Raw genomic sequence first — 22,186 nt, 5'->3', positions numbered from 1 at the left:
TTAAGAAATGAAATGTATCTTTTATTGAAAATCTTACTCATCTAAACGTTTTTCAGAGAGATCCCTTTTTATTTTTTTGACATCATTATCTGAATTTCAGAAGTGAGTGTCAACAGCCTGTTTTCCAACAGAGATCTACTTCCCCGTCTTCAAATGGCGCTGTTGTGACTGATGTCCATTGCGTGGCCTGCTTCTTTCTCATGATGCTTAACATTATGCATCAGATGTTTGTCCGACCTGTCCACACTTGCTGTTGCTGTCAACAACTTCAGCTCCAACCTGGCCTCTCACTGCAGTGATCCTGGCCAGGAAAGTCCAAGGACTGGTCAGAGAAAGGATACGCCCCCATCATGGAAAAGTAAAGCACCGTTTTTCTTTAAATGAAGCATCCATCATAGTCTGAAGAGTAAGCACAATGGGATATTGCACTTCGCTGCCATCTTGTGGAGCAGTTTTCCTTCTTCCTTCATCATTTTAAAGAAACAGGAAGTATTGGTATTCACAACTGGTTTACAACCAGCAGGAAACCAGAAGGCAGAGCTGTGACCGGATCTGAAACCATGAGGGTGAGGAGAGATGCTGTGGGAGCACAGATTACATCACATTACGTATGGAGCCCATACTATAATCACTTACATATGTTCACTTAATTTACAAAATAATGTGTCTATTAGGGAGAGAGAGAGAGAGAGAGACCATCACCGTTTCTCAAAGTCAAGGATGGGTCCTTTAAAGCCACTTTTTCAAAGACGTTACATTATCGAATCTCGCCAAGCACTGTTGCAATGTCAAGGGTGCGCTTTAAAATTCTATTAAGTAGGGCTGCACGATTATGACCAAAATGATAATCACGATTATTTTGATCAATATTGAGATCACGATTATTTATCACGATTATTAATTAATTTTAGTGACAAAAATATTTTTTCCCTAAACATATTGGACTTGCTATCTGGCTCACCCAGATTCTTCCCCTCACATTTACTCCCCTAAATTACTGCAAATATAGATTTGACTGCGACTTCCAAACTTCCAAACAAATGTTTTGTGCATGCTACTTTGTTAATATTTGGTAAAACGCCTACCGGGAATCCTCCCAACGCTCCCCATTAGCCACTTAAGCTCTGCTTCGTGTTCATGAGATTACTGTAATCGTTAGTCCAGGGGTGTCCAAACTTTTTGACTGAAGGGCCACATTGGGTTTTGAAAATTGGCCAGCGGGCCACACACAAATAATAATAATAATAATAATAATAATGTTTTGTATTATTTAAATGACAAAATAATTTTGTTGTAGAAAATTAATTTCTTAATAAATACTGTTAATTTGATGCTGTTTAATTCATTTATAAATGGTGCACTGTCACTTTAAGACTCTTTGCCAGCTCCACTCAAATATAGCCTATGGCTAGTGCTGTGCCTATGGCTGTGCCCTCTCACAGTTTATAAATGGTCAGTAATGGGAACTAGTGTTGCCATCGCTCCCACGCTCAAATGCGTCCCCAATTAAATGGACTAGCATAACGTAGTTAGATCTACTGCAATGGAGGTTCTATGTATCTCGATGTGACAAGCTGTTTTGACATTGACATTGTAAACGTTCTCTAAGAAGAGCGTTCTCTAAGAAGAGTGTAAAGCAGTTTGCAGTAGCCACGTCGTCTATCGCTGGAAAAAAATAGCGAGCGGCCTATGATAAACTAATAAATGCTCGGCGGGCCGGATTAAAGTGCATGGCTGGCCGCAGACACCCCTGGTTTAGTAATTCGTTGATATGTAAAACACATTTTCATTATTGTTCACTCGTTTTGAGTAGGCTGTGTCTTGAAACGCATATGCATTGTAGGTTGCACATGTAGCTTATAAAATACATGAATAAAATTCACGGATCCCGTCGTTAGCTCAACTCTTATTACAGTATAGGCTAGGCTATCAGAGGAAGCAAACAAGGACTAAAAGTTAACATGATAAAAAAGGCATGTGTGGTTTACGTCATGTGATGTGTTTCACGGTATGAGTTGAGAGCCCTGCTTTGCTTATATTTTTGGTTAACTTAACTTGCCTGAAATCCGAAATATTTTCGAACAGTGGATGATCCGCTTCGAGGGACAAGCTCTTGGCCTTCTGCTGTGCCACACATTTTATTTTTGATCGTCGTTTATTGTATAGTCTAACTAGCCTACTAATAGTTAACATAATGTCACTAGTCCACAGTGCATCAGGCTGAGCAGTGCAGGGAACAGCTGCCATTGGTAGGCTGCATGCAGGCACATAGTCAGACAGGTTTAGAGCTTGATTTGTTTTGTAGCGGAGCGTTCTATGGGTTGCCAGGTTGGTTCTATGGGTAGAGCATTTGAAATATCATTTGAAATATCGCTCGATCACGCAAATTTGATCGTGGGAAGCCAAAATCGTGATCGTGATTAAAATTCGATTAATTGTGCAGCCCTACTATTAAGTACTGAGTCCTTCGTTCTGAGAATTTCTGAGAATTTGAGGATGCATGCGTGTATCCTCTGCACGCTTGGAACACCCACAATCCTGTGCGCACATTTATGGAAGATTTAAAATCTGTACGTATCTGTATGTATGTAAATGTAAACATTGTGTAATTGTCACTATGCAAAGTAACCAAAATAAATTATGGGCTCAAATCATTTTGACAACTTTGAGTGCCTTTGCAAGCTAAATATTACACTTTCCTCTTTACGATTTTGCTTAATCGTTGCTGCTCTGTGGCTTATATTGGTAAATTAATCAAACATGTATAATTTAATTTATATACGTGGGAGAATGACTGGTGCATTCATTGTTTTTCAAAAAGAAGCGGGCAGGAGGTATTGATTTTTAATAACGCACACCTGCAGCTTCCTGCACACTCGCTAGTCTGTTCTATTGTGTGTTTTCCGAATGCCAAGAAGAATGCCTCGTGAGGCTTGCCTTGTCTTTAAAGGATTTAACTCGGCAGGACTCGTTCTTCCAAGCACGAATCCTTGGCTTTGAGAAACAGTCTCTGTGTACACTTCCTGGTAACGTAATCCATGACTATTGTCAGTGCCTCAGCCTAGCAGTACATCTTAATGGCTTTAGTCCCTTTAGTGCTGCACAGTCCAAAGTAAACATGACACCCATACCTTACTAGTGTACACAGTGTATGTCTCATTAGACCTGAAGAGTGCCACAGGTACTCACGTGTGTTGGTGAGCAGGGGCACCGTTGTGTCTTTGCTGCTGCCTGTGTTGCCAGATAAAGCTTGGCCTGAGAGCACCACGTGAGTGGATGACACTGGAGCAAAGACAGGGGCAGAGGCAGGGGCAAGGACACAAGTCACCACTGCAGGCTTTCTAGTAACTGTAAAAGATGGTAGACAAGAGAAACTTTCCTTATCTAATGCTGTAAACATTCATAGAGGCAATTACAAATATGTCAAAATGCATCCCATTTACAAATCCAATGTCTGTGAATTGCTGTGATATATGGGGTCTGAAGAAAGTCAAGACTGTGAAATGAGTGGTACTGGAAAGTCCAAAGCAGACAAACCACCTTGCTTTAGTTCTGCTTCTCACAACTCTGTTCTCGTGTATCTGCTGCCATGGTTCCAATTCCTCCTCCATACACTCCATGAACAAATCGGCATCAACCTACAAAACACAATGTTTAACAACACTCATCAGTGTGACTTCAATTGAAGAGGAGGGTGCAGCCATTTGATGTTTTGAAAGTACATTTTGTAGTTGTTTGAACCACTAGCCTGGCTCCCCCATCTACGTACTTCTGCTCAATTTCATTCCGCTTCAGTAGTAGGAGAGCCAGTAGGGGTTAGAGTCTTTCAAAGACGAGAGATGAACGAGAGACGAGTCCAGGAAGTCAAACGCATCATACCGGAAGTGCTCATTGGAATAACTTTACTGTCTATGGGGAATACAGCAGGAAAAACTTGTATTCTTTTACTGTCTATGGAAAATAATTGTCTCATTAGGCATCACCTTTTTATAATTACTTGTAATTTATATTTATTTATTAAATACTGTAATCGATTACACCTGACTGTCCACGCAATCTGCCAGTCAGCTGGGAGGAGCTAGAAAAGACGGCCCCAGGCACACCAGCTGACATGACTCATGGGAGATATTGTGGAATTATGTTTGCATTGAATACGGTTTAAATGTCCTTCCTATTCATTAAAATGAACATGATGACTGTCAAAATAATTACTGCTTTAATAAACCATTGTTGACATACACTTAAGTCAGCATTATAGCACATCAATTCAGTAGGCTATTATGTGTGTCATCGGTGTACAGTATTTCCCTTAGGAATGTTTTCAGCAGCGGTGCTGTTACGTGCCGGAAGCTGCCTATAACCAAGCCACGCTTTGCCTATAACCAAGCTAGTTCTTGCGAGCAAGACATTGAAAATAATGGGTTTCATTTCATCCCCTCCCCCTTAAGGTTCAGCTTGACCCCAAAGTGTCAAAGTAGTCAAAGTGATATAATGCATGCGTCGTACAGATCGGGCAGAGAAAACCATGCTTTCTGTCGGAGTACTTACACGCATGCCAACCAGTGAACAGAGGCGTGGCTGAGTACGATTATGTTTCACTTGAGCGCGTTTAAGTTAAGCGAGTTTGAAAATGTAGTTTACAGTTGAACAATGGCAACGGAGCTGGCTGTACGCAAAGCCATTCGCTCCATTGTGGATAATGATGTAAATACTGATTTACTAAAAAAGGTTATTGTTGATACCAAATAAAAGGATGCTTTACAGATATATGTATATATGAAGCCACACAACAAAGGACCAAACAACATAACCTAGTTAGGGTACAGGTCTATCTTCATTAACTTCATTATTGTCTTGTTTTACCCACCTCAATCACACTCTGTGATGGTATGTCAGCCTCCTGGACTTTTTTTACGGTCCTTGGGGTTTTGGAGGGTGTGTTGTCTCCGGCCAGGTGTTGAGTGTCTCTTTTTTCTTGTTATTGTGAAAAATGTCCATGCTGGCTGTAACCTTACAATTACAGTGCAGCATTTGCGACGACTGACTGAAGTAGCATGTTGTGCAGAACTAGACCTAATTTTGACAATTGACTCCATATACTCTCATCTTTGTCCTTACTGTCGAATATTTGCTTTGAATTGATAATTCTACCTTGGATGTGTACATTTGTTTCACACAATCGGCAGCAGTCGTTATCAGACATAGTCACTCTCCACTAAGTTTAGCTTAATTCTTTGTGATGGACGATGGTAGCTATTTGATTAGCCTACTAGCACTGATCCAAAGAGTAGAAAAAGAGAACAGACTCTGGTAGAAGTTACCAATAGGGGTTAACGGAACGTTCATGGGCACAGGAAAAACCTTTTTCCTAGTGAAATCATCATCATTCACTTCACTTCACTTAATGTGGGAATAAGAGGTGGGAAACTAAGGCTAGATTTTGCTAACAGAGTTGCCCAGTTGAGGGCTCGTTGTCACTTTCGACTTGTCACATTGTTTGTTTGTAATCCAGGTGGCCTTTCATGTCCAACAGTGTTAATGTAAACTTGGGAATTAGCCGTTTTTTGTCACTTGAAAGCTGCATATCCTTCTTTCACAAGGGTCTTACACTAGCCTAGAAATCTAGACGCACCCTAGCGGCAGCGTCCTCTAGCAACTCTTCGTTGGCTTGCGAGCTGGAAAAACAAAACTCTTGTCAGGCCAATCACATTGTGTATAGAGTCAGTGGGCGGGCTTAACATAATGACGAGAAAAGAACAAGAAACTGCATTGAGGTCATTCTCACAAAAGAAGGATGTATTTGATGTTTTGCCGACCAGATACAGCAAAAGTTTGATCTACCAAGTAGCTCCGCTGGTGGGAAAACGCATGGGACTCGCCATATGCCACAACCCGCTTGTGTTCTCTCACCACTGATAGCGCTTATGGAGGACAAGTTAAAGGAGGCTACAAAATTTGGACTGAAGGCCATGCAACTTGGCAAAGGCGAACAGGAGGACATTCGAAGCGGCCGGTGCCAGTTGGTATACGGGAGTCCTGAATCCTGGCTTCTTTACAAGGAATGGCGAGATATGTTGGCCACCAAGGTCTTCCAAGACAACGTTTTCGGAATTGTGGCGGAAGAGGTTCATCTCACGTACAAATAGTAAGTATGTTTTAGCAATAAAGTAGATATCAAAAAAGTAATCTGAACTGAATGATTTTGGGGGTAGCCTACGCTACAACCAAAGCTACAACAAACAACTCTGATGTTACAGTTTTATAGGGTCTGATGTTACATTATGGCAGTGAGGCCTAAACAGAGCCCAGCCAAAAACTCCAATAACATTTTTATCAACTTTGAGGGACAGCTATGACCATGCAGGATCATCCAGACCAAACGTGACGATTTTGCTATATACTATTCCTACTATGTACCAACATGCAAAATGTGAGCCTTCTACATGGTTTAGTTCTTGCGCTATGGGCTTGTGAACTTTGACAAAAAAAAAAAAGAGGCCGAACAAAATCGACACCCCCCTCCCCCAGTAAAACTGGCTGTATCTTGGAAAGTATTGATCTTACATAAAAAATAATTTTACAGGGTGTCTCCTGGGTAACATTAGCCTGACGTAGTCATACTCAATTCTAGTCAGAATATGAGTCTGATACTGCTCCATTGGGACATAATTATGGGGCGTGTTTCAACCGATACAGGGGGGAATGCCTCTGCACTCAATTGGATAGACCTAACCAATCAGAGCAACGAAATAGCTTACTGTGAGGTGTAGGAAGAAAACACACAAACCATCCTTCTTCTCCACAAATGCCATTAACATTGTTTTCTGGTCTTTTGTAAAAGTCAATAACTCCTAGCCTACAACACTCATTAGCAAAATCTAAGAGATAGGTAGTAGGGTAGGCTTTTTAGCCTACCCTACTTTTTTTTTTTTTTTTAAATAATTCTGTTGAACACTGATATGCTACAAACATGTTAAACAGCTGGGAAAGGCTGTCGCAAATCCCTCGAACAGGTGGTCAATCAGGTGGTCAATCAAGAGATTTCAAACGAACGAGGGAACATTTCGCAAGCAACAGCGCTGTTTTCCCTTGATGAAAGTGAAACCATGACTTTTCCCACATCTCAACTTTGGCCAAAGTTTTCAGAAATAATTGTTTTCAGTGATAAAACTTCATTAAATAATATGCATTTTCCATATGGGATCTTAAACGCCATGTATCCTTCTAGCCACAGCGTTTTTGTTTCAAACATAAGCCTAATCTAAGCGTGCTCAGATGACGTGATACGCTGTTGCTCACCTGTCCATCATCGTAAAGCCCGATTTGATTGGACCGCCCGATCTAGGGCGAGCATACTTGCTCCACAATGGAGCAATGCCAGACCGAACTTCCCGACTTCAAATGTTGTGGGCGGGACTACATTCGGAATAGCACCCAGGCTAGGGTAACATAGGTACACCTGCTTTTATTTTTTAGAAGTGTGTGGGCCCTGATTGAATTGACGTGGAATGACCCAGATGGGTTTTATTGTAGGTCTACAAATCAACACGTGAACTAAGCTTTGTCTATTAATTAGCAATTTTGTGCAAGCAATTGGCCAAAGTAAGCTATTAATGCTTGGGAAAATAGCCTTTCAACAGACATCAAGAACCATGATCCGTGAGGAACAGAAGTTACCAGCACTTAGCCTACTTTACTCTTAATTTGCTGTGCAAACAGTAATTTTAGGGTCTCCAATGGCGTGTTCATACTGCGTGCTGGCTGCGTTTTTTTAACGGGTGCAATATGAGGCTAGTGCAAGATGGCGGGGCTTGGATTTGAACATGGAAAAAATGTCATCATAGCTTGCTACTAGGATAAGCTATTATGGTTGGTTTGGCAGGTTATAATGTCAAGAACAGACGAAGTAATGGTAAGCATTAAAGTAGGCTATATTAGGTGGGAAATATTTTAGGTGCGCCAGTCCGACGATTGGGTGTTGGGTATACAATCAGTCGGGATCTAGTCATAATCGTGGTTACCGCCCCCAGTTACTGTGGTTACTAGTGTTGCGCGGGCCAGATTATGACCCGCGGGTTCCGGTGAAGGGCCTATCACATTACACGCGGTATGCACTATGAAATGCGTTATTGTCAATGACTTGAGCGCGCAAGAACGGGTCTGCCTCTGCGCTGAGCAAAGCATTTCATAGTGCTGGTAAGTGCTGGTAAGAGCAGTGCATTAAAGTGCATGGCGGGCTGGATCTATGATAAACTAATAAATGCTCGGCGGGCCGGATTAGTGCGTGGCGGGCCGCAGTTTGGACACCCCTAGCCTTAGAACTGCCACAGCGAAATGTCAAATGCTAACTTAAATAACTGTTTTCATTGTTTTAGGCTACCTTGCAGTTGCGGTAGGCCTAGGTTATTTAGCTCAGCATGATATTGGTGACGTTTGTCTGTCACTGACAGAAAACACGTAGCGTTTTAGTCAGAGAGGACTGTCATCTCGTTTTTTTAGAACACCAGTGTAACCTTAGGCCTACGCTATCAGTCAAAAATGTTCACAATGTCCTGAAAAAAAAAATGCCATTTACCTGCCTGCTAGTTAGGTAAGTTAACCTCTATATCGGAAAGTGGCCCATTAGGCCTACCGCCCGTGCCCTATTTTTGTGTCGGCCTATGAGTCACTTAATATTCATTTAACCAATACGGCGGATTCCTAAGGAAACGCAAGCACCCAGCCCATATGGGTATCTTACTATATTTGTACCAAAAATAACATTGTAGCCTACAGTGATTTGAAGAGCTGTAGCCTAAACAGTGTTGTAAGGCTGCGTGTACAAAACCGCTTCTTTACAGATCATCAGCTGGCTAACGCTGCTTTTGCCAGCTGCCCGTCACGCCATGTCAAATTTTGTAGAATTTTATTCAGACGAGAAAGATACGTTTAGATTCCCATGTGAACAGTTTAGGGAAAAAAGTACCTATTTTGAAATTTGCTTTGCCATTTTTTCTACTGTCCCAGAGTTGTCCCAGACATCATTCTATTGTGTCCCGGAAGCATTTTTTATGGTCCCCGGGACGTCGGGACATCGTTAATTTCGAGCCCTGCCTGGCCCGCACATCACTAGTGGTCAACCAGAGCTATGTTGGAGGGAAAAGAACCATCTCATTGGGACTTAATAAGCATGAAGAAGTTGTTATAACCAGATTGAGGTTGGGCCACACAGGACTTATTGCCACCTTATCCTTAATAAATAAAAGTAATGGCATGCTGTGAATGTAAAGTCTTGGAGGATGTCACCCATGTTTTATTTAGATGTAAGAAATTTGTAGCCCTTTCCAAAGGGCGTTCCCAAACGGACGCCCATCAAAATGCCTCAGACGCAATAGGAGAGGCCAAAAACCAATCAGAGCAATGAAAGAGACAGAGTGACGGAAACACACAATTTGCAACACTGTCTGGTTGTAGGGAGAAGCAGGAAGAATTAACCACTTTTTAATTAATCGTAGGCTAGTTTTTTTATAAGACATCGTGCCACACTGAAAGCTAATATTTTGTCACTAGCAATTTACATCTGCCCTTTGTCAAACACAATTGCATTTTCAGCTCTGAACAAAACCGTTCACGTTCAAACTACCATTTTGTTTCATACGTCCTTTCTGGCTGACCGGGACATATAAAGCAGGAATGGGGGACGAGAGACTGAAACGTTCAAAACAATTATACCGGAACTGTTTCAAGGCAAACACTGAAGTGTAGCATTCGAGATATGCTCGCATAGCACACCAATTCAAAAGTAGCCTATGTGTTTTCTGTCGGCTACGTGTCCAGCTACTGTAGGCCTATAAATGAACAGAATATCCGTATAACCGTTTTCAGTAGCCTACCACTGTTGCAGAGATCACATCCCTTACATACATGTTCGTACAATGTTGCATATTCCAACATAAGGAAGCAGTTAAGAAACGTCTAACTCTTAAACCAACGTGATAGCAGCTTCAAACAAGCGTTTTTTTTTTTTTTTTTTTTAAACCTGGCTTCTTCAACAGGGTGCGCTATCGTCATCGTGTAAAACCCGCCTCAAGGGTTCTGATTGGTGGTCGATCTAGGAAAATTGGAAATGGGCTATATAGGGAGGGAAAGTGAAAACCAGCGCCCCAAGTGGTTGCGTTCCTATCGAAGAGCAGCTCCAATGTTAAGTCCCATAGACCTATTTAAAAAAAAATATTGTGAAGCCAAATCAGCGATGTTATCCACCAAAAATATTTTTCAGTGTCTATACAGTAATAATCTTCTAACTGTGAAAATGTCAGACCCTATTTTGCCTTATTTAAAAAAATCTAAATTGCTCCTTTTGTTTCATAAATGAACTTCAAAAGAAGTCACGTGACTTTACCCTTCGACGTTACTCATGGTAGCATGGTTTGTTTATTAGCCTGGTTAGCATTGACACTTAACACTTACTGCCAGCTCTTCATCTGAGTAGAAGCACAACACCAGTTATCCAGACATAAAGGTCATCACCACGCGGTTTACATCACGTTCCGTTATTACAAAAATATGTTAAGCCAGTTAAGCAAATTGCCGTATTGATCAGTTAGAGATTAAGCGCCCAAACCTGTGACGTCACATGCAGCTGTAGTTCTTCATCACAGTGTTACGACAAAAACTCAAAACAATTCAACTGATCCTAAAAATAAGGTATGCCCACTTGAAGCAATAGAGGTGACCCCAGTGCCTAACATATGGAAGGCATTAAATTAAGATCCCAATGTGAACCGAGATATATTTTTTCTAAAAAAAAAAAAAAAATCCCATCCACCACTAGATGGCGATGAGATTACTTTCCCTCCCTATGGGTTCTTGGCCAGACCAGAGCCCGTCTACGGAGAGCCTCCCCACTCTCTATTAATCCCATACAAACCGAATTTGGCTGCAGTTCACCAGAGTTCACCTAGATGGCGATCGCGGGCGAGTCCAAAATACATGGGGTCCTATGGAGCTACATGGCTACATTTATTGTTTTCACCTATTTAACAACTGAAACCCTCAGATTTTATTTTATTTTTCGCAAAATGGATATGGATTATCAATCAAAAGTGAAATAATCCGGGAGTCATGTCCTTTCGTTTTCTTACAGGTTGGGTCGTTGTTGGCCGCGCAAGCGCAAGCACACTTGTACACACAGGCACGCACATACAATCATACACAAAAATTGCAAGAGTAGGGGGTGGAGTAGAACATGGAGACTAATTGACAAGCGGGAGATGATGAACAGGACTGAGCGGCGGTCGTATTCTGTATCGCTTTGCGGTATATCTAGTTTGCATTCTGAATACGTAACGCCGGTACATATATTCCGTTACTCCAACACTGCTGTAACAATACAACATACCTTGGTGATGCTGCGTTGAATATTACCTCTTCCAAGACTAACAGGGTTATGGCATAACTTTTTCAAGGCCCTGGGTGTCTTCGACGGAGTAGGCTCACGGTCTCGTTTATCAGAATGACCTTGCATGGTTTCTACTGCGGAGGCTTCCTCGTTCTTTTCATCCTCCACCCATCTCCAGTACACCGGCAAGTCACGTTCAAGTCTCGATAAAATGGTGAGACACCGCTGACAAGTTCTTTTTGACTTTCCAGGTGTTTTAACTACCGCCACTCCAATATGCCGTAGTCTCTCGGCAATGCTTTGGGGTTTCCTCTGTTTTTCGAAGATGTTTGATGAATTTACAAGCACGCCATCAATTCTCAAGTTCTTTTCGCAAAAACGGCAATAGTCGTTGTGCTCCATTATCATAACCGCATAGACAGACTGTAGCCTATATGATTTGTTGGCTTACACGAATCTCTCCATCAGACTTTTCCACAACAACGCACAATGCGGGAACACTCTTTTCCGTCGCTCTGACTACGTCACCATCTTCGTTGCTCTGATTAGTTGTAACGCGATCCTATAGACCTCTCCAGAATAAGTCCCGCCTCCGTAACTTCCGTATCCATCCAACTTCCGGGCGTGGATTGTCTATGGGGAATAACCAAGGGGGCAGGCGAATTCCCGGAAGTAGAAGAATCGACGTAGGCTGGAGGGACCACCTCTCTGCTAACTCCCATAGAAGTCTATTCATTCTAGGATTTTTTTTAAATACCATAACTTCATATAACATATATCCTGTGCCGATATTGTAGCTTCTGTGTAATCTACATAAACACTACAAAGGCAAAACAGACTCCATTACCTCGTCCGTAACGTTGGTTACCCGTAAGAAGAATGGTTAGCTTGTTCAGTTGGAGGGAAGCTAGCTTTGACATAATCTCTCTTTCGCGCCGTAGGGAGATAACCGTATTGTTTGGATAAGAAGCTCAGTCCACCTTACTGTCTGACGGTAACTCATAAGCAAAACCTAGCATACACGACCGTATGTTAAGGTAAAGCATTACACAGAGGCAACCTTATAGTAATAAAAAAGTAAACCTAATTTTTTTTTAAAACGGCACTAATCATTTCAGAGGTTTTCGATGGATTGACCGTAGGTCGGAAAAGTGGAAAGAAGATTAGCTTCAAGGCTATAACTTTTTTGTTTTGTTTTAGCATGACTGTTTTTGAAGATGATCATGTATGGTAGCTTCAACATTAACACGACTTGGTGAGGATGATAATAATAATACATAAATAAATGTTTAACTTTGATGACTTTGAAGGCGAAGGAAGTGTGAGAAGAATTTCTGTGTATCTATCATATGAGTTACAAGATTCAGTTCGATGGCTAACGTCACGAAGTTAAGTGTGAGTCTGCGCAGTACTGGGGGGACCAACTGAAAAATCGTTCTATTTGACTCAGTGCCCTCCCATTGAAAACGACGGAGTCTGTTCGTCCATTTCTTTTACTGTCTATGGGAATAACATGGCGTTGCGAAATATCATACCGGTAAAACATCTGTAGGTAGCGAAGTTGAAAAAGCTGGTGGGCAGATTGGCCTACACACTTCTGCCATATAGTTTCCACTGGATTTTTTGATTGTCGGTGCCGTTTAAGTAGTATACTATAGACTATACTACTCAAACGGCACCGAAAATAAAAAAATCCAGTGGAAACTAGATGGCAGAAGTGTGTAGGCCAATCTGCCCAGCAGCTTTTTCTACTTTGTCACCTACAGAGTTTGACAGGTACGATCTTTCAAAACGCCATGTTATTTCCCATAGACAATCCACGCCCGGAAGTTGGATGGATACGGAAGTTAGGAGGCGGGATATATTCTGGAGAGGTCTATTGCGTGTCAAAGAAGACAATCGTTTATCCCGCCCCTCGGATTGAGCACTGCCTATGGGGCATTATTTGTGGGTTGTATTGGCAAGATAACTGACATGACAATACATTTTAGCAGATGCATAGCAATGACCTAAATCCAATGATTAGCCTACCCAATGTGCTATGAAAACATTTTAGAATGCACAGGCAAAGATCCTTGATTACTAGCTCCGCTTTAACCCTCTCTGGCACAGGCTACCTGGCTTTGGGGTCATGTAGCCTAATACATGTGTATGACTTTATTGCAACATTGACATGATTTAGGCCAGGGGTCTTCAACCTTTTTCAGCCCAAGGACCCCTTGGCTGAGAGAGACACTGAGCATGGACCCACCCAAAAAAAAAAAAAAACAATAGGCCTGATATTTGGAACTAAGTGTCAGACACACACACATACATAAACACACCCCTACACATGTTAACATGTACATTATCTGTAACATGGGAAATGTATAGATTGTTTCAATTTATTCTGTTTATTATTGACATTTTTTCTACCTTAAGGTGATTAATCATGGGACAACAATATGGGCTGTTGCTGAGCGACACTCCCATTGAGATTGGGCAACGTAATTTCTATCTGAACGATTTGGATACTTATGGGCAAAGAGACCATCCAATCAGAGTGCTAGCAATGAATCACATGACCAACCATCAGTGAGCTTCTGAATTTTCAATAAAGACCAAGGTCACGATAGTGAAGCGAGGGGAAAAGAGAAGCTTTGTATATCTTTTTACTCCGCTAAGTGTTTATGTTGAAACCCAAAATGGACATTTTACTTCATCAAATGCTTAAAAAAACAGCTAATATCTATTTTTAAACCGAAGAACACATCGTTTTTTCCAGTAAACTGTTAGCTGCCATTACTCCATTGAGATTGAATGGGATTTAGCTAAATAGCGGTGGTTTTGCTAACAAAGTTGCTAGTTGTCTGCTGCCATTAGTTGCACTGTGTTAGTTGCACTGTGTCAAAAATTATCCGGTGTATCATCAGCTATAACAATCACAGCTTGAGTATAGATTTAATATCAAAGTCCTTTTAGGCAAGTCCCTCCACTCGGCGGCCATATTGCAACGCTTTTTGGGCACTCATCGGGCATCCTATTCGGCAGAAATGCGCATGCGCAAGGCTTCACGACACCAAGCTTTCTCCAGCGGCGAGTTCACAACACATGATTGGCACGATGTCTTCACAACACACCATATGATTGGCTCAATGTATTCACATCACACCACATGATTGGCTCAATGTATTCACATGTCGACATTTTGCCGAGGAAGGGGTGGGATATGTGTAGATGTAGCAGGGTTAATTATGCTTCCCTGAATTTCCCCATCGTGTCTACAAGTTCTATGGACATATTTTGTAGTTTCCCACGCCTCTGAGGTACAGTAGGTTGTAGGGGGGTGTGGCTTGGGTGTGGCAGGGGTTGGTTCCCACGCTGAAGACCCCTTAAGTGTTCATGTAGCCCCCTCCTCTGCCTCTTTTGCTACTGTCCTGAGGCAGAGGTATGTGGAGTCTTGCATACAATACATCATATCTTTTATATACTTGTATTGTGCATTTTTCACAAACAACTGTTTTCTGGTGTTGCACACCTTATATACGAGTTACGTTTGTTTAATCTCTGTTTTTATGTTAGATCGTTACACAATGCATATTACCTCAGTTTTACATGCTACAGTCTGCTAACGTGGCTGCAGGTGTAGCGGCGTTAACTAGTTAGCTTACAGATCTTCATACTGGTGAATTGACTGAATGTATTTAAACGTGGGTTACCTGTTTGATTGGCAGGAGCTGTGACGCGACTGGCTCGCTCCCTGCCTGATTTGTGTTTGTTTTGTCCTATATTCCAGGTATGCCATGTTTGTTTTATGTACTTTTGTTATTGTCTTTTCACATGTACTTTTATGGCGATTCACGCCGTTAACTGCGTGTCTCGTGGTCTTGCTGGCGCTCTTTTGCTACTGTCCTGAGGCAGAGCAGCTGTGACGCGACTGGCTGGCTCCCTGCCTGATTTGTGTTTGTTTTGTCCTATATTCCAGAGAGCAATAAACAGTAAAAATTAAGGTCGGTTGTGGCGTCCATCCTTTATACACAACGCAGAGTGATCGAGGGAGGGGAGAGACGACCTCTGTTACATAGACAACGGCCATGCGTTACAAACTAACCCCATGCATTTCTATAAAGGATTTTTTGAGTGCTGTGTCTCCTCATTAGAAAGTCTCTGGTAATATCTCATAGCCTACCTAGTGAGAGGTTGTCTGACCCTAGAGATTCTGGGGCAGATGGACGTCACTTCTTTTGGTTTTGACACTAACTAAATGGTGCATGTTCCCACAGTGATCACATGATTGCATGAAGACTCATATGTAGCCTATATGATATTTTTTAAACTAATACAAATAATCTTTTCTACGTTTTGTTTATGTTTATGTAGCATATATAGGACGTTTTTCATTTTTCTTAAGAGGAAAAAAATGCTTCAGATGAAATAGTTTGGCGGACCCCCTGCAGTACCTCCGAGGACCCCGGTTTATTGTTTATATTATTTATCGGTCACTGGTCTATTACATTTTATATGTGACCCCTCCATCTAAGTCTTGTGTCAAACACCACACCAACAAATGTTTAACTTTTAACCCTTTCCAAATTCCTACCATACAGCTCCAATTTTATACTTCAATCTATTTTCTTCCTATAGTAAAAAACATAACCTTAGTCTTCTCAATAGAGAATCTAAAACCCCCCATTTCCTTCCCCAATCCTCCACTAGGGTTAGAGCTTCCTGTACCTTCTTCAGGGTATACTTCACATTTCCCCCCCTTTTCCATAGGCTACCATCATCTGCAAATAGTGACTTCCCAATTTATGGCAGAACATTAGAAAAAACACCATTAATCATTGTGTTAAACAGCAATGGACTAATAACACTACCCTGTGGTGTCCCATTTTCTACCAAACACTTTCTAGATGTTTCTGTCCCTATTTAAACATGAATACTTCCATTATTTAAAAAGTCAATTGCCCAGTTAAACATATTTCCCCAAATTCCTAACATATGCATTTTGATTAAAAGACCCTCCTCTACCGATAGCATGTCATATGCATTTTCCACATCTAAAAATACTGCCACAACAGTCTCTTCACGATTTGTACTTTACCTCGGTGACACTTTGTCGAGCTCTGTTCTCAGTTGTTGGCCTCAACAATTTAGGAGCTGGGGGAGCAGTAGGTGTTCGGGGTTGGGGACGCAATTTCGACGGAGTCGGTTCCCTGTCCCGTTTATGTGCGGCAGGCGCCTTTGCACTCACTAATGTTTCTGATGAAGTTGATTGTTCAGAACTCCGTTCTTCTTCTGCTTTTTGCCATCCTCTAAAAGTTGCCAGAGTATCTTCGAGTCTGCCGATCAAGCGAAAGCACCGCATGCATATCCTAAATGATCTTCCCTGAACTTGTAACAATGTTAAACCTAGTTCTGTAAGTCGTTCGTTTATACTTTTTTGGTTGGCTTCTTTGTTAAAAATAAGTTTGCTGTGCACAATGTTGCCTTTTATCCGCAAATTTTGATTGCACAGACGACATTCATCATTTACCGACATTGCGCTTATATTGCACTGCTGCTATATCCAAAAGATGTTGGCTGTTCCGTTTTGGTTTTCCCTGCGTCGCTCTAATCAGCGTCACGGGTTGGCTTCGATGTGAGTGGTTGAAGTTGTACGTCAATAAAGATGACGGACAAGTGGCTTATTCAATCATATGCAAGAATTTTTGATAAGGCCCATCTGGCGAGAGTCAGGTTAAGCGGAGCAAGGCGGAACGAAATTCATCTGCGAGTTAGGTTATGAAAACATGGCTAGTACAATAAACCATATCATTAACTGTTGTTGCTCCCGGAGTAACTGGTGGGCAACATGCCTGTAATGAAAATCAGGCTGTTCTGCACGGTCACTGGATACCTTGGTGATGCTGCGTCGAATTTTACGTCTTCCAGGAGGGACCGCGGTCACGTCATCCGGCGAAATATTCTTTGGACGCCGCCATTGACCCTACACATATAGGTGGTGAGACAGGTCAAGAAATATGGTGCAGTGAGACACTACTATACAGTTGATTTTCAGAAGGTGGTTTAGAGTAGTATAAATGAAATATAAATATGTGCACTGTATTAGCAGTTACCCTAAAAGAGCAGAATAAATATGGCTATGAATAACAATGTCAGTTGATATTATTTTAAATGTTGGTGACACTACATTAATAAGGAGAATAGCAATAATAAACAATAATGTGAATGCAATATCAATGGGCAATAAATGGAAATCAGCAAATACTATAACATACAAAAAATGACTCAGAACAGCCTAAGTGCACAGTGAACAAATATGTCTTTACACCCCTGTTGACAGGTGCATACAAAAACACAGAAAGCAGACAAGGATTCTGTTTTTATAACACATGTATTAAGCAATGAACATTTGAAGATGTCTTGTTTTGTTCTTTTAACATCAATAGTAGTTGTGCAGAGGTTGTAACATAATGATAAATACATGCTGTCACATTATGAATATATACCCTGTCTTGTCTTGCACATCAGAAGCAGCAGCACTATATACTATTACATCGTTCACCATAGGGACTAGGTATTGTGGATACACCCGTTAACAGTCCTTGCGACCAATGACATCCAGTTAGTTCAGTGTAATATGTTCAGCTCTCTCCCCCATCTTAAAAAGTCAACATTATATATGGCCCTATTTTTACATTATAGCCTATGTTATAGCCTAACCCTTATCTATAGGCCCGAGGAGCAGTGAAATGGCGTCATCTGGTGGTCATACAATTCACCCGCTATTAGACCCGAAGTGCAGGAGAAGTGGATATTCAACCACGCCATCCTTCAGATCGCAGCGACACGCATACTTTATGTGCTGTGTCATGCTGCCATTTAGTGGTTGTGGAATATTTAACACCCATTATAGTTCTGGGAATAGATGTGCCCTCGAATAAATGTTATAAATTATTTGGGTAATCCATCTGATAAATTGTGTTTTTCTTTTTATACTTCGTTCCTTTATAAATTGAAGTGTATCATTAAGGTACCTTTTTCAATGTCATTTGAAATGCCATTACCATACCATTTGTTACAGGAATCTCTCTCCATCTAACTTTTCCACAACACACCCCCCATGGACTCTTTTCCATCCCCCACCTTTCTTAAGATTGCCTATGGTGTAGCCCAGGGGTTCGCAAACTTTTCCACGACAAGGCCCCCCAAATACCACTAGGTTCTGGCCAAGGACCCCCTTAATGTGTTATTAAACCCATCAACAATACTACGGCAAATGTAAAAATACATTAAGCTAATCCTAATAATTATTTAGCCACAAGCACTTCGCGATAGAGCATACAGTGTGTAAAAATTGTATTTGGGGCTTTCTGCTATATGAGAGCTATCGCTCTACTATTATTCAGTCATTATCATTGAAAATATAATGTCCAGATATGCGACACAATATTATAATGACATTGTATAACAACCCTCATAGTAATAGGTATATTTTAAATGTTCAAATGTATTTATTTGTTCCTTTTATTTTTCCTTCCAACTTGCTAAGGCCCCCCTGGCACCCCCTCGCGGCCCCCACTTTGAAAACCACTGGTGTAGCCTATACTGTCTTTGGAAACATAGGTTATATGTATGTATTTAGCCTATCGTACAACTATCTACAGTCATCCAAAAATAAATTGCCAGAGATAGGGTAAAAGTGCAACATCTAAACATGGCAAGAATGTATTTTTACGGAACAGTTTGTTATAATTTGTCTCGTGAAATTCGTGTTTGTGAACATCAATCACGTCATTCCTATTTTCTGTCCTTCTATTTCAAGTTATCATGAGTGTCATTTGATTATATAATCACAACAAATGCTAAGAAATTAAAACTGAATAGGCTTTAGGGTGGCCAGACGTCCTGCTTTAGGGAGGATGGCCCTGATTTTCAATGCCCTGTCCTGCGTCCTGCACAACATCAAGCAGGATGCATATTTGTCCTTCTTTTTGAGACAGGCTTGAAGAGCGGAGTTCTAGAATCTTTGCTGGGACGCAGCACAACATCCAATGCCGTAACACTCACTCACTCACCCACTCTCTCTCACACACACACACACACACACACACACACACAAAACCATTCAGATGAAGACACTGAAGAAATGCTATACTTTTTACAATCTCCTTTGCTGTTTACATAAAAGGTTATTAATGCTTTCTAAAAAAAATAATGTATTATTATGTATGTTACCTGTTATTTGTTTTTACATTTAAGTCCACACATGTTATAGCCTGGGTTTTCCCATGCTGCCTTGCGCGCGCGATTCAACTGGGATGGGGAAGTCAAATGCTCTCCCCTCTCTAGATTGTCTGGGACAACTAAATAAATAACAAACCGTTAACTTCGTTCACTTTCTATTGGATTCCAATGACAAGTTATTGTCAGAGAGTTCAATAAGGCAGAGCCATACAAGAGCTGCTAGGCTGCTTATCGTGATATTTTAATGGGCTGTTACATCATTTAGTTAAGTGTATGTAATTAAAGAAGCTGGAACGATTGAACAGACAATTAAACGTATACCTGAGTGGTGGTTTTCCTGGTGGAGCTGGGACGTGGACTCGGTGGGTTTGGGCAGGTTTTTTTCAAAGCCCGCGGGGTCTTCGATGGTGTAGGCTCGCGTTGCCTTTTCGCTGCTATGTTTCTGTCTGTGTTTCGGAACTCTTCTTCCCATTTCTTGAATGTAGGCAAGTCCCTTTCCAGTCTGGTAATTCGGGAGGAGCAACGCTGGCAGGATCTTGTTGATTGCCCTGACTCCTGTGCAACTGTCACCCCTAACAACGCTAACCTCTCAGATAAACTCGGTGTTTTTTTCGATAAAAACATGTCTCTAGAGTGGCCATATATACCTTCTACTCTCATGTTTGCCTTGCACAAACGGCAATAGTCGTTGAACGACATCTTGTACACATAACTCTGACCGATCGCCTTCTTCCGCGTAGAACTTCTGTCGCTCTACATACGTCATCGGGTATAATTGAAACGATTGGCTATGAGCTAGGAACAGGCGCATTTGACAGACATTCGTAGCGCCCAATAAACGGCTCTGGGCATTCGTAAACCACGCCTCAAATACGAGGAAATTGACCTCTCCAGAATAAGTCCCGCCTCCGTAACTTCCGTATCCATCCAACTTCCGGGCGTGGATTGTCAATGAGAAATAACATGGCGTTTCGAAATATCATACCGGTAAAACATCTGTAGGTAGCGAAGTTGAAAAAGCTGGTGGGCAGATTGGCCTACACACTTCTGCCATATAGTTTCCACTGGATTTTTTGATTGTCGGTGCCGTTTAAGTAGTATACTATAGACTATACTACTTAAACGGCACCGAAAATCAAAAAATCCAGTGGAAACTAGATGGCAGAAGTGTGTAGGTCAATCTGCCCAGCAGCTTTTTTTAATTTGTCACCTACAGAGTTTGACAGGTACGATCTTTCAAAACGCCATGTTATTTCCCATAGACAATCCACGCCCGGAAGTTGGATGGATACGGAAGTTAGGAGGCGGGATATATTCTGGAGAAGTCTATAGCAAAGATCGTTAAGGCGGAGCAAGATACTTCGTCGTAGTTCATGCAAAGATTGTTAAAGGAGAATTCCGGTGTGATTTTGACCTAAAGTGTTTTGAAACATGATACTGAGTGTGAACGTATGTCTCATAGCCCATCTCGGCTTGTCCCCTGCACTCCGAAATCTGGCGCTAGTTAGCCGATGCTACCAACAAGGCGGTCAATGGTGGTGCCTCGGCATCGGCATAGCCATGCAAATAAATCACTGTTTTACACCATTTACGAGGCTCAATGTATCTCCACACTTCATTGGTAGACTTCCGAGGGCCCTGACATTTAAAACGAGACATTGAGAACTTTGAAAAAGCACTGGTAGTTTACTTACAGACGATTTATACAGACAGTACCTTCACGAAGTTTAGCGTTTGCAGCCATCTTGAATTTAGTCACGATAAGTCGAGCGACGAGTAAGAAGGAACAGGTATGATAAGGGATCAGATTCCAAAAATAATTCTGTGGAAATGCATGGATTACAGTTTCTTCCAGTAGCAGCAACTGGAATCCATGCATTTCCACGGAATTATTTTTGGAATCTGATCCCTTATCATACCTGTTCATTCTTACTCGTCGCTCGATTTATCGTGACTAAATTCAAGATGGCTGCAAACGCTAAACTTCGAGAAGATACTGTCTGTATAAATCGTCTTGTAAATAAACTACCAGTGCTTTTATAAAGTTCTCAATGTCTCGTTTTAAATGTCAGGGCTCTTGGAAGTCTACCAATGAAGTGTGGAGATACATTGAGCCTCGTAAATGGTGTAAAACAGTGATTTATTTGCATGGCTATGCCGATGCCGAGGCACCACCATTGACCGCCTTGTTGGTAGCATCGGCTAACTAGCGCCAGATTTCAGAGTGCAGGGGACAAGCCGAGATGGGCTATGAGACATACGTTCACACTCGGTATCATGTTTCAAAACACTTTAGGTCAAAATCACACCGGAATTCTCCTTTAAAACGTCTACTGAGTCTACAAAACCTGTCCCTGTTCAGTTTAATTATTAATAAACCATAACTTATTGTTTAATTCTGTGTCAACTTTCAGAGGGCAGACATGTACAGTATAACTCCTTTCTGGCCAAATTTCACAGCTTCTAAGAAAGTAGACCTACATCTGCTGGTTCTCTGAGAACAACTTTCAGGCTACTGCACACTAGCCCAGCTACTACGCTACCACCGCCCGAGGTAGCATATGCCTGTATGAGGGC

The 22,186-nt window shown here is 41.6% G+C and overlaps 1 protein-coding gene across 6 annotated transcripts; it reads right to left on the bottom strand.

Annotated features, from left to right (window-relative positions):
* On the bottom strand, positions 1-20,355 carry LOC143119033 (uncharacterized). Of its 6 annotated transcripts, none has more exons than XR_012986241.1 (5): positions 19,931-20,355; positions 17,259-17,348; positions 3,541-3,638; positions 3,190-3,348; positions 1-579 (listed from the first exon to the last, which is right to left on the bottom strand). XR_012986241.1 is itself a non-coding variant. In XM_076280248.1 (5 exons), exons 1-5 carry the CDS (start codon positions 20,306-20,308, stop codon positions 393-395), a joined length of 846 nt encoding a protein of 281 aa, XP_076136363.1. In that variant the 5' UTR covers positions 20,309-20,355; the 3' UTR covers positions 1-392. The 6 variants fall into 6 exon arrangements, 1 of the variants encoding a protein (XP_076136363.1); XM_076280248.1 differs by having other exon boundaries at positions 3,190-3,282; XR_012986245.1 differs by lacking the exon at positions 17,259-17,348.
* Between the last annotated feature and the right edge of the window lie 1,831 nt (positions 20,356-22,186).

The sequence above is a fragment of the Alosa pseudoharengus genome, unplaced genomic scaffold (genome assembly GCF_046254945.1).
Source record: "Alosa pseudoharengus isolate Yale_2024_CS ecotype anadromous, Long Island Sound unplaced genomic scaffold, YU_APseudo_1.1 YU_APseudo_1.1_scf_12, whole genome shotgun sequence".
In the NCBI taxonomy this organism is placed as follows: Eukaryota; Metazoa; Chordata; class Actinopteri; order Clupeiformes; family Clupeidae; genus Alosa; species Alosa pseudoharengus.
Note: the sequence above shows the minus strand (reverse complement) of the source record. Positions and strands in the feature narration are given on the sequence as shown.